The 12,635-nt window shown below is 42.0% G+C and overlaps 1 protein-coding gene across 1 annotated transcript in view; it reads right to left on the bottom strand.

Annotated features, from left to right (window-relative positions):
- Window positions 1-12,635, bottom strand: part of CHN2 (chimerin 2) — a 213,430-nt gene that overhangs the window by 36,331 nt on the left and 164,464 nt on the right. The window contains exon 7 of the mRNA XM_060248726.1: window positions 471-548. Coding sequence (XP_060104709.1) covers window positions 471-548 — 78 coding nt within the window. The remainder of the gene's footprint in view (window positions 1-470; window positions 549-12,635) is intronic.

The following is a 12,635-nucleotide window of genomic DNA, read 5'->3' as shown; positions in this document are numbered from 1 at the left end:
CTTTTGAGCTTTCTTTTCATTCCTTCTCCCAATCTAACAGCCCTAGCCTTGTGTTGCCCTGACTTGGATGGCTCAGACTAGTCCAGTCTTGTCAGATTTTGGTAGCTAATATGGGTTGGTTCTGTTTACTAGTATTTGGATGGAAGGCCACCAAGGAAGTCCAGAGCCACTATGCAGAGGCAGGCAATGGCAAACCACCTCTGAACATCTCTTGCCTTGAAAACCCCATGGAGTCACCATAGATCAGCTGTGACTTAACAGCGCTTTCCACCACCACCACCACTATCCCCTTGTATCACAGAATCTTATACAAACAGTGCACCCCAAGTACAATAACCATGGATGTTACTTCTCTAAGACAGTAATACAAAAAAACACACAACAGCAACAACAATCCAGTAAACTAAAGGGAAAGTGGTGGTGGGGGGGAGACAACTTTAAAAACAGACATGGTCCACATTTGTTCTTACCTTAAAATTGTGTGCTTTCTCATAGTTGAAATAGTTGTCGTTTTGTGTTAATGCTGCTCTCCTAACCAAGGAGGTGATCTGTGAATAGGCAAAGAGTTTCAGAGGTTGCCATAAGAGTGCCCCCTTGACACCCATCTTCACCCCCAATGCCACTGCCAGCAGCTCCTGGCGCTTCCTCCCTCGCTTAGATTTGTGAACCATGGCACAGCTTTTCTCATTTTCCGGCCACAGCTCCTCTGCAAACATAGTGCTCGGTTCCCAGATCTTTTGGCTGTCTTCCTCTGAGCCTGGCAGGCTTGCTGCTGTCAGGTTTGTCCAGCTACTCCTAATGTTAGACAGCAGATTTGAAGCAGCTGCAGCCCATTCTGCCGAGACCTCTGGCATGTGACTTGAATGGGCTGTCTTGTGCGATGGAAGGAGCTTCTGCATCTGAATCAGTAATGGTCTGCTTTGTGGTACTTCTTTAAGGCAGACGTGTGTCTGAAACAATAGCCTGGATTCATGTACGGCACAGCTCTGCCTTCTTTTGCTCCCTCCCACCCCCCAGCAGTGGTATCCTGCCAGACGCTGAAGAAATATCAGCAGCGGCACAGCTTTACATCTTCACGCCACAACAAATTTCAAAGGATAGATCACTTCTACTTGGGAGCTTCCCCCCCCACACCTCCCTTTACAAATGACTCTGATGTTGCATCCAATTGCACTCAGAACCGGGGGCTTGTGAGCTGTTCCAGTACAAACACCAAGCAGATTAAGCTTTTAAATCCCAATGATTGTTTAATCTTACAGGGCTAAAAAAAATTCTTTTTTTTCATATCCCATGCAAGTGAAAATCTGGTAGCACTTGAAGGATTAGCAGTTGATCTTTGCAATGCATTAAATTAAGGATGTTTTTGGTAGGGCTCCAGTTTAGAATATAAAAAGTAATCCCATCATCTCAGTACCAGATGCAAATAGTAAGGTCTGCCTATAATTTGATCTACATAGGAAAATTGCATGGAATCCCTCTAGAAATACTAAGAGAGTTGCAGGGGCATAAAGACTCATCCAGCCCAATACACGTTATATGGCAGGTTAGTGACCAGTGATTTCCCTCTCCTGTTTGTTATGGCAGTCATATAGAGACCAATGAGAAACAGCTATGTGTGGCATGCCAGATGTCTACCTGTAGGGACTCTCTCTAGTTCTTCACATAGATTGGCCAACTGCACATGGAGACTCAATTGGGCTGATCCATTTGGAGGAATGCTTATGTTAACACAGTGATATCCGAGCGCTGTCATTTTTATACGAACAGTTGGAGGAATGCTAGGAAGTTGGAAGCAGTCAATGTACAGTCCAGTGTACAGTCTAGGCTCACAATGCTCAGGCCAGAGGAGCATCTTTTAAAAAAACTTCATGTCACCTCACTTCAACTGAACTGGCAACTGCAGTACCACACCTGTGGTGGCACCCCCTGACCATCTGTGGTGGCACCACTGAAGAGTGGAAGAAAACAGGTGAGGATTTCTTCCAGCAATGTACTATGGTGTCACAGTGTCAGGATCTGGGTCTTACAGGTACCTTATAGCTTATGAGGAGTCCCTGCCGTATACAAATGTTTCTTGGCAGCCTCCTTATGAGACTGCCCCATATGCATGGCCAAATACTACTGACAACAAGCAAATGGTGCTGTGGCAAATTTTAGGTTGCTGGTTATGTCAGCACTTGCAGAACAGTTGTTCTGTACAATCAAAGGGAGGGCTAAATCCATTGTAGATGCAGAAGCAATTACCAGTGATTGTATGATATTAGAATCCCTTAAACTGTTGTTATTCAAGCACATCCTCATGTGCAGAAACAATTTCGTGCACATCACAGAAGTTATAACAGTTATGGTAAGGGCCTTTTTGTAGAAGAGCCCAGCAGGAACTCATTTGCATATTAGGCCACACCCCCTGATGCCAAGCCAGCCAGAACTGCATTCCTACTCAAAATAGCCTTGGTTATGGTTCCTGAACATTTCTGACAGATATTAGAAATACCTTGAGATTTGGGGAGTGGAATCTGAGGAGGGTGGGGCTTGGAGAGAGGGGAGGGGCTTCAATAGAGTATAATGCCACAGAATCTGCCTTTCTAAGCAGCCATTTTCTGCAGGTGAACAGATCTCTGTTGCCTGGAGACCAGTTGTTATAGAGGGAGATCTCCAGCCACCACCTGGAAGCTGACAACCCTAGTGTGGAAAGGAGCTCTTTATGTGACTGGAATATCTATTCTCACATTTGTCAGTTTCCTAGCCAAACCAAATGTTTCCAATCCAGAAGTGGTTAGAAACACAGAACCAGTGTATGCTCTGACTATATAATATGGAAAGTAATAATAAGGATGGGCACAAACCAGCTCGCAAGCTGTGAACCACCATAAGAAATTGTGAATAGCACCATAATCTTGTATTTTATGGTTTTTAGTTCTGTACAGTTTTCGTGATTTTAATATGTAATCCTTTTGGTCGTTGTTAGCTGCCCTGAGTCCATTTGTGGAGAGGGCGGGATACAAATTTAAATAAAATAAATTAAAATAAATAAAACAAACTAAAGTTTGTCACAAATTCTGGCTGGTCCATGGTTTGTGATGTGATGTTCATGGCAGGTAAACTGGCAAGAGAGGTCTGGCAAGAGACCTTACGTGACCAGTATTCCAGGGGATGGGCATCAGAAGGGTCATGGTCTTGGCAAGGTACTCCCTCACCATCATCTCTGCTGAATCTTCCACCCCATTGCATGCCTGGCATCTTTGCTGCTGCACTCCTCCCAGTTCACTACTGACAATCAGTAGTGGAGCTTCTCCCAGGTTGGGCTCTTTGAGGCAGAGGTGCTGGGCTGTGGCTCCTCCTCCATAGCCTCTTCCACCTGCTGTTCCCTCTGGTGACATCTGTTGTCATATAGTCTCTGCACTTCTTTGCAGAGCTCATGCTTCCCTTGCAAGAGGGCTGCATTTGGGAGAGCAATGCTGCCTTTCAACCAGGGGTCATGGATAAAGGCCAGCGGGTAATTCCCTTTCTTGGAAAAAGGACGCAACTTGGTGATGCCTGACTACAACCACCCACCCAGCACCTCAGGCTACTGTGTATCACACTGCAGTGATGTTTTGTCCTGTGTGGTCTGCATCCATCCCCTGTACTTGGAGTAGAACCACTTTGTAGCCCAGTGGCAGCGCTGTCCCCTCCTCGGGCATGGTTTTGCTTGTGCTCTGGAGAGCTGAGTCTTATCTATTGCCACTGCAGTCAGTGAAAGGCTATGTCTTACATGAAGGAGAAAGGCTGGCCATCCACAACAGTCATCTTGCTGATGAGGTGATTGTTTCCTGGGCCCTCCATGTAGCCCTTTTAACCTTTTGGAGAATGGCCTGCATTGATGTCTCACCCATGGCCTTGATGTCCCACTCACAGAGGGGCCTCTTGCTCCCCCTCTGCTTCTTCCGGCTGAGGGGAGTGGGTCTCTTCTTCCTCCCACTGGCGACCACTCTTTCCTGCAGCAGCAACATAGTTGGGTCAGTGTTGGGGGCTGGTGGCCTTCTGGACATGGCTATGGCATACCTGGCACTCTGCCACACAGGGGTTACTGGAGAGAGTTTGGAAATGTTTCCAAACTGTGGGGTCCCCCCCACTCTCTGAATCACTGCTGTAAGAGTCCTTCTTTCCAAAGAGTTTTAGCAACTGCTGATGTCTCTGGGCAGTGCTAACAACTCTTTTGCCTCTATGGAGAGCCCCAGGAACAGATATGGGAAGGAGGCTCTGAGACCAATGGTGATGTCCTTTGGTGACGACGGACAGGGGCCTGCAGTAAATAGGGGGTGGAGGACTTCTTCCCACCCTTTGCATCCACTTTCACCTTCATGGTACACAGAGAGGTTCACACTCAGGAGGGATTGGTGGGTATAAATGGGGTACACTTGTTTTGGGGGTCCATAACGGGAACTACAGGAATGTAATCCACTCCCAACTTGGAGAGATCGTAGAGCCTCTATGATCTATGATAGAGGGGCATGCAGCAGGGTGAGGTTCTTTGTGCATTTGGTGCATGTAGCTTGTGGGGGGACCATTCTATACACTGTTGAACCTGCCCCTGACATTTTCCTCAAAAGCACTTTCCTAGTTTGACCTCAGTCCTGTTGGGTTAGAACTGCCACAGTGGCACTGGTTCTGAATTTTCCTGTTTTTGCCCATCCCCAAACATTAATGTACCACAAACCCTTCCCCAGCTATTTATTCTGCTGTTCCTACTGGTTTAATATCCTTGAGAAACTCGTTACTATAATTTTATAATAGGAGAGCTATCAAGAAATACATCATTAATATTGCCTTGGTGCAGATGAATGATCATGCCCTGATGAAAAAAACCTGCAGGGACAGATGGCCAACTTCACCTAGACCAGGCCATGCAATTACATATACTGTCTTATTTAGAAACAGCATTTCTCAGGTTCTGTAAATTGTAAGACCAGTTGCTTTCAGAAACAACATGTGTTGTTGACTTTATTTAATCCTCCAGGTAAATATCACAATGCTACGCTTCTCCCACATTTTCTTCCCATCATTTAAACAAAAATTCTACTGCTGTATTGTTAGTGAATAAATACATTTTTTCCAGATGACAGAATGGCTAGCTGCTAGTATTAATTTTAAACATGGCATACACATATTGATTTCTCCAGAAGCTGATGGTTTGTGCTATTCTGTGAATTCTGATCAGAGTATTAATTCATCAGGTCTTCTTGCCGGCTCAGGAATCAGAACCTCAAAAATCTTATTTTTGTGCACTACTGGATCAGCCTTTATTTGGTCAGTGTATCAGAAGAGGTGGTAGTTTCAAAATTTCAAGAACCCAACCCTTTCCACCGTCTTTCAACATCATGTTAGCATAGAATATGAGCCAGATTCTGCTCTTGACTTTTACAAGGATAAACAGTTCATTAGTATTTCAAATAGCTGCATTAAATAGACATCTGGAAGAAGAAAGGAGGGTTGGATTTTACCAGATTTTCTACTGGTGCAAGAAAAATGAAGGGCAATTCTGGCCATACCCTTTCACACTGGATAGCCTTTTGTCTATGACGGTCCCATGATAACCTGGCATAATCGTTTCAAGCATCAAAAATAGCCGTTCTAAACTCTTGCACCAACAGAAAAACTAGTAGGATCCAACCCAATTCTTTGTGTTCCAAATGTTAATCTTGTTACATTTCATAAGTATAATTTGATTTTGAAATATGTCAGATTGGAAAAATAGAAGTAGAATTCAATATTGCTGATGGTTTGCTAAGCATCTGCAGTTATGATTCTTGGCACATAACACATTTTTGCTGAGTAATTCATATGTTAGCAACTTTAAACAAAACTGTTAAGATGTTAATTTCCTAGTACTTCTCTGGAACATGTGTTAATGACATGTGACTGTTAAAAATATATTTCATAAGTCACATTTTAATATATGAAATATATATGAATATATGTAATATATGAAAACTCTGGAATTATAGGGTACATTAATTTTAGAATGTTTACTGGAATCCCTGGTGGCATTACCTCAAGAAGAGAAATCTGAAACAAAGCTGCAGCCTCTTTTGTAGTATCATTAAAACATCCCTCAAAGAAAGAGAAAATGTGTATCTGATAAATAGATGGGCGACTGACATCCTTCACTTATACTGCATCTGAAATCCTCAGCTGCATTTCTTACTCAGTCATTTTTAGCAGTAGGGTCATAAGGTTTCTAAAAGAAAATATCTTTACAGAAAATCCACATTTACCACATAATAAATGTTATACATTAATATATGCTGGGTCACACTAGCATGAAAATGGAGGGGAGGCAGCATGCCCAGATCCTGGAAGCTAAAAGGTTGGTACTTGGATGGGAGACCACCAAGGAAGGCAATGGCAAACCATCTCTGCTACTTCACTTGCCTTTCAAGCCCCTTGCTGAGGTTGCCGTAAGTCAATTGGCTCCTACTGTAGATCGTGGACTGCACACTATTCTCCCACAAAGTTTAATGTGTCTCTTACGTAATGGCTTAGGCTTCTAGCAGCTGAGAAGATTTTTAGCTTGTAGCAAATGTCCAAAAGGTTAAAAACTGTAAGCCAAAGATAGAATGTCTCTATATTTAGAATGTTTCTCCAAGCCATCAATGCCTCTTGCTTAATTCTTCCATCAACCAGATAATTCAATACTCAATTTCCAGTTTAGATAAATTCTATTACATAAGGAGTAGAATAAAGGGAAGCATATAATTACACTCTTTTCTTCCTTCTCTCCCCTCATTTTAATCATCCCCTCTAACTATAAAAATTTATATTTGAATGGGCACTGCCTTCTTTGCTTATATTACTTAGTAAAGCATTATGTACACAAATGGCTATTCCAGAATGAACTAATTAGTTCTTAAAATACAAGAGCATTCTGTTGCCCACATGCAGGAGATTCCTGCCAACACTGACGCTCCAATGCACATAACAGAGAGACTGTCAATGTAAGGTCTTTACCGTTCAATTCAACGGGGGAAGCATCTTACACACATTCATTTCTGTTGATGAATCTGCTCCTTTCATTTGAGTGAATGAGAAATCCCACTTGTGTGGGAGCTTGGCATGTGTAGTATAACTCCCACCCAGCAGTGTTCGATGTGCTTTGTCTTTTTATTTTCCAGATACTAACAAAGCTACTCTTTTGGTACATTGGCCTTCACACACTCCCTGCACACACTCCTACACTGTATTTAAACACATTAAGTCATCATACCATAGGTCTATCAAGGTCAATATTGTCTGCTAATTGGCAGTGGTTCTTCAGGGTATCAGACATAAAGATCTTCCACATCACCTACTAGCTTGTTCTTTTTTTTAAAAAAAAATATTTTTATTAAGATAAATTCCAAATAACAACATTATAAAATAGGTTTTTTTCTAACTATTTTTTCTAGTTTGTTCTTAGTTTTGGAGATGTCAGAGATGAACCTGCAAAGCAGAAGGCTGAATGCAGTCTAAATTGACAATTTCCACTGATGCCCCCTTCCCATTGCAAACCCCCTTCATGTCATTCTTCAAAGCTATTCTTCAAATAAATTGAATGAAATAAATAAAAGCTGCCTATCTCAGAAACATCATTTTGTGCAGATCAGTAAATTACATTGGAGGAGGCAGGAAAGTCCTGTTTTGCTGATAGAAACTTTAGTCTGGATCCAATCCAGATGGCTCATCCATGGAGAACTATGGTCCCACTCTGTAGGTGTACACACATTAATTAAATGACTATTTGGTCAGGGCTGATAGTGCAAGTATTTACCATGGACCCAACCTACTGCAAGCAGCAGATCTGGCCCATATTAACGGAAGCCTTAATATAATATTTTTGCAAAGTTTTTCCCCTCCCAGTCTACAATGCTACTGTTTGGCAGAAGCAACAGTGGCAACATCAACTCCAAAAAGGAACATCTGTTCTGGATGCATGTGTATATTGTGGAACTTTGATTGCATGTAACATGCTAGAGCACTGTTGTTTGTGGAGTCTTCCTATTGTTGTTGTCTAAGGCAAAAAAGCAAATGCTCCATGGGTTTGGTTGCCGATACTGGCATAAGGAAGCTTCACACAATAACACTGTTTGCACAATTGCCCCAGCAGTGTGGAACAACTGCATGCCAAAATGGGAGAGATTATGGAAGTGCCTTGAGCATTTTAGTCCAGAATAATTTTTTGTTGCTATATATCTTGTGAACATTCAACAAGGTGACAATTTATTAATATAAAATTTCTGGGACTTTTCTCCAATGTGAAATGTCAATGGGAGATTTATGGTCTTGGTAGAATAATATGAACTGAATATATCTGAATACTATTAGGGCGTTTTCGCACTGACCTTAATCGGCAGCGACGCCCCTCTTCAGCGCGCAGGATCTGCCCAGATTTCGCACCAATTGCCGCGGAGCACCCGGAAGAGCCGGAAAGTCCCACGGCTTTTGCGGCGCAAATGGAAACCGCCAAAAACCAGTTTCCATTTGCGCTGCAAAAGCCGCGGGACTTTCCGTCTCTTCCGGGTGCTCCGCGGCAATTGGTGCGAAATCCGGGCAGATCCTGCGCGCTGAAGAGGGGCGTCGCTGCCGATTAAGGTCAGTGCGAAAACGCCCATAGTGTTTTCAAAACAACAGTGCTATTCCATTGTAGTTAGACCTTCTGATTGGGTACCTAAATATGAATTGTAAGTAAATTATGTTCTGTGAATTTAAGGAGCAGATTCTGTGAATCTTTTGTTGGCAAGAGTGCTTGGTGGGAGACCACCTACTTTGCATGCAGAAGATCACATTTCAATCTCCAGCATCTCCAGTTAAAATAATCAGGTAGTAGGTAACACAAAAGGCTGCTGCTTGAGACCCTGGAAAACCACAGCCAGTCAAGAATAGATATTACTGACCCTGGTAGACCAGCAGTCTGGTTCAAGGCAGGTCCTGTATCTGCACAAGTTAATTTAAATCTCAGAGTCTTTATAAGAAAGATGACACATGATTATGACTACAGCCAGAAAAGTTTTATTGGGGGTAGGGGGGGGGGTTGAGAATGAGTATAGTGGAGGTAAGCACATCATTATTTACTTTGTTATGAATAAGCTGTGATGTAGTGCAAAGTCTCTACAAAGGATCAGTCTACAAAGAAGGTTAAACAATAATCCATTTTGTTTGAAACCAAATATTCCCTTCCTTTATTTACACATGATGAGCAGAACATATTGTAAATCCACATTGTCCTACTTCCACTTTCCTGGGTTTCAGTGTGCCAAACAGGAATTCCCTCACCAATGTATCACCATAAAAGTGTCTGTTTCTTCCTCTGAGCATGTAATGAGGCTTTGCTAACAGAGATCACAGAAGAAGGCTAGCCCAGTCTCATTAGGCCTAGGAAGCTAAGCAGAGTTGCCCCAAATTAGTACTTGGATGGGAGACCACCAAGGAAGTTCAGGGCAGCTACAAAGAGGCAGGCAATGGTAAAGCACCTCTGTTTATCTCTTCCTTTGAAAATTCTATGCAGTCACCATAAATCATCTGTGACTTGGCACCACTTTCTGCCAACAGATGCTCTGGAGGAGTAATCCTGTCTTTGTGATGCTAAGTCTCACCTCAGATAACTAGCTCCCTCCTCCCCTTCATTCTGCCTTTGTCCCAGTGTATGAAACTTTCCCTGTGAAGAAAGGTTAAAGCGCTTTGGGCTCTATAGCTTGAAGAAATGATGACTGAGGGGTGACATGATAGAGGTTTACAAGATTATGCATGGGATAGAGAAGGTAGAGAAAGAAGTATTTTTCTCCTTTTTCTCACAATGCAAGAATTCGTGGGCACTCAATGAAATTGCTGAGCAGTTAGGTTAGAATGGATAAAAGAAGTACTTCTTCAGACAAAGAGTGATTAACACATGGAATTTACTGCCACAGGAGGTGTTGGCAGCTACAAGCATAGATGGCTTCAAGAGGGAATTCAGGGCTTTTCTTCTTCTTCTTCTTCTTCTTCTTCTTCTTCTTCTTCTTCTTCTTCTTCTTCTTCTTCTTCTTCTTCTTCTTCTTCTTCTTCTTCTTCTTCTTCAGAAAAAGCTAAGCAGGAACTCATTTGCATATTAGGCCACACCTCCTGATGCCACCATTATTTCACACAGGACTTTTTGTAGAATAAGCCCAGCAGGAACTCATTTGCATATTAGGCCATACACCCTGACACCAAGCCAGCTGGAAATGTGTTCCTGTGCATTCCTGCTTTTTTTTTTTTTTTTTAAGCCCTGAGGAGATTGGACAAACATATGGAGCAGAGGTCCATCAGTGGCTATTAGCCATAAGGTATAGATGGAACTTTCTGTCTGGGGCACATGATGCTCTGTATTCTTGGTGCTTGGAGGGGGGCAACAGTGGGAGGGCTTCTAGTGTCCTGGTCCCACTGGTGGGCCTCCTGATGGTACCTGGTTTTTTGGCCACTGTGTGTTGGAGTATTGGATTAGATGGGCCATTGGCCTGATCCAACATGGCCTCTCTTATGTTCTTACCCTGCCTTTTATTCCTTTGAATGAATTTTGGAAACTATATATAAGGCTATAGCTATTTCATAATAGCAGTCATATTGGATTGATCTGTCTCCCATAATTTTCTTCCATGGGCAGTAAACCTGTCCCTAGTTGTGTTTGCATATTTATCTGTTTTTATTGTTGTTAAATATAATATATAGATTTAAACATTTTTAATGTTTTAAAGAGTTTAATGCTTTGTTGTTCATCGCTCTGGGACACCTATTTGGGTGGAAACGTGACATTAAAATGTTTTATATAAATAAATTTAAAATAAAAAATGTATATCAAAGTGATGGCTTTTAAACTAAACTATTATTTATAGTACAAACTCATTGATCTGAATGACCAGCGAAACAGCAAGATTATTACAAGTTTATACAAACAGAAATGATAATATGTTTACATTTGTCTGAGGGTAAATGGCTGGAGAAACTCAATAAATCTCATGAATAAGGAATCCTGGATAACTGAATAAAGGAGTTTGTATTTTATATTTTATGATGACTTTCTTTGTCAAAGGAATCTTACAGGGCTTGCAAAAGATCTGTATGAGAGCTGGGTGTACTGCTTTATTTCCAATCCATGGAGTCTACATTGAATTTTACATTGGAAAACAAATTAAAAGGCGCCTCAACTGTATTAGATACAGATCTATTAATTGGATAAAGTTACATAAACTGTACATATGGGATTGGAAGAACCAGTCTCTTGGAGATTTGATAGCAGAAGAAGTAGCTGCCTAACATCTTCTATGTATCTTCTAAGAATCATCCAGACTACTCTATTTCAACTTTCATCATAGTTTATAACAATATGAACTTTTAAAGAGCCACATGAATTGCAAGAAAATGTGTATGCTTACTTGCAATAAATAAAAGTCCTCAGAACTCAAAGCCAGATATTAAACAAAAAAGGGTGAAAGCCAATTTGTGGTTTTGAAAGGAGGAAAAAAAAAGACACAATGGTATGTGCTGGTTTAAGAAGACTATTAGTGCAATCCTAACTTTGGTTGCCAACCTGGAGATCGCTCAGAGTTACAACTAATTTCCAGATGGCAGAAATCAGGGCCCCTGAAGAAAATGGTTGTTTTGGAGGGCGCATTTTATGTCATTATATTCTGCTGAAGTCCTTCTGCATTCCAAACCCTCCCCTCCTCAGGCTCCATCCCAAAAGTTCCAGAATTTCCCAACCTAGAGTTAGCCATGCTAATTCTTACCTGATTTATACCCTTCTATGCCCATTGATTTCAGTAGACTTAGAAGGGTGTAACCAGGCCTCGGATTCAGCAGGAGCTCACAGGAGCACAGCTCCTGAACCTTTCTGAGAGTTCCACCTCCTCCTTTCCACCTTGTCCATTCAATAGTAGGTGCAGCTGCATAACAATCCCTGGATGAGTTCCACCACCTATTTTTCTACAAAACAACCCCTGGATGTAACTATGTTTAGAACTGCACTGTTGGACTGTGATCCTCAATATATGATCTGTATATGGAAATACATTTCCAATATGAATAGTGGAATTTATATCTGTAGAGAATTGTTTGTAAAACTTTACAACAGACTTGCATTGTTTGTGAGGCCCAGGACTTTTTTGAGCAGGACTGCACAGGAACACAGTTCCAGCTGCCTTGGTGTCAGAGGGTGTGGCTTACTATGCAAATGAGTTCATGCTGGGCTTTTTCTACAAAAAAGCCCTGTGCAAAACAATGGTGATGTCAAGGTGTGTGGCTTAATATGCAAATGAGTTCCTGCTGGACTTTTTCTACAAAAGAGCTCTGTGCGAAACAATGGTGATGTCAGGGGTTGTGGCTTAATATGCAAATGAGTTCCTGCTGGGCTTTTTCTACAAGAAAAGCCCTGGTGAGGCCCAAGGACAGACATAACCTACCAGTCATGAAAACAGCCTGTGGGAGCAAAATAGGTGTTTGCAACATCATTGAGACTGCACAAAGAGGAGAATCTCAAGGCTTGGGAAAGCCAGAAGAGACTGGGGGAGGGGATGGAGAGAAGCAGCACGGTGAGCCACGTATTGTGCAGGATTGTTAACTTCAACCTGCTTGGACAGATCCCATTGATTTCAATAGACTAGAGA

Source organism: Heteronotia binoei, chromosome 10 (genome assembly GCF_032191835.1).
Source record: "Heteronotia binoei isolate CCM8104 ecotype False Entrance Well chromosome 10, APGP_CSIRO_Hbin_v1, whole genome shotgun sequence".
NCBI classification, from domain to species: Eukaryota; Metazoa; Chordata; class Lepidosauria; order Squamata; family Gekkonidae; genus Heteronotia; species Heteronotia binoei.
This window is presented reverse-complemented; position numbering and strand designations above follow the sequence as displayed.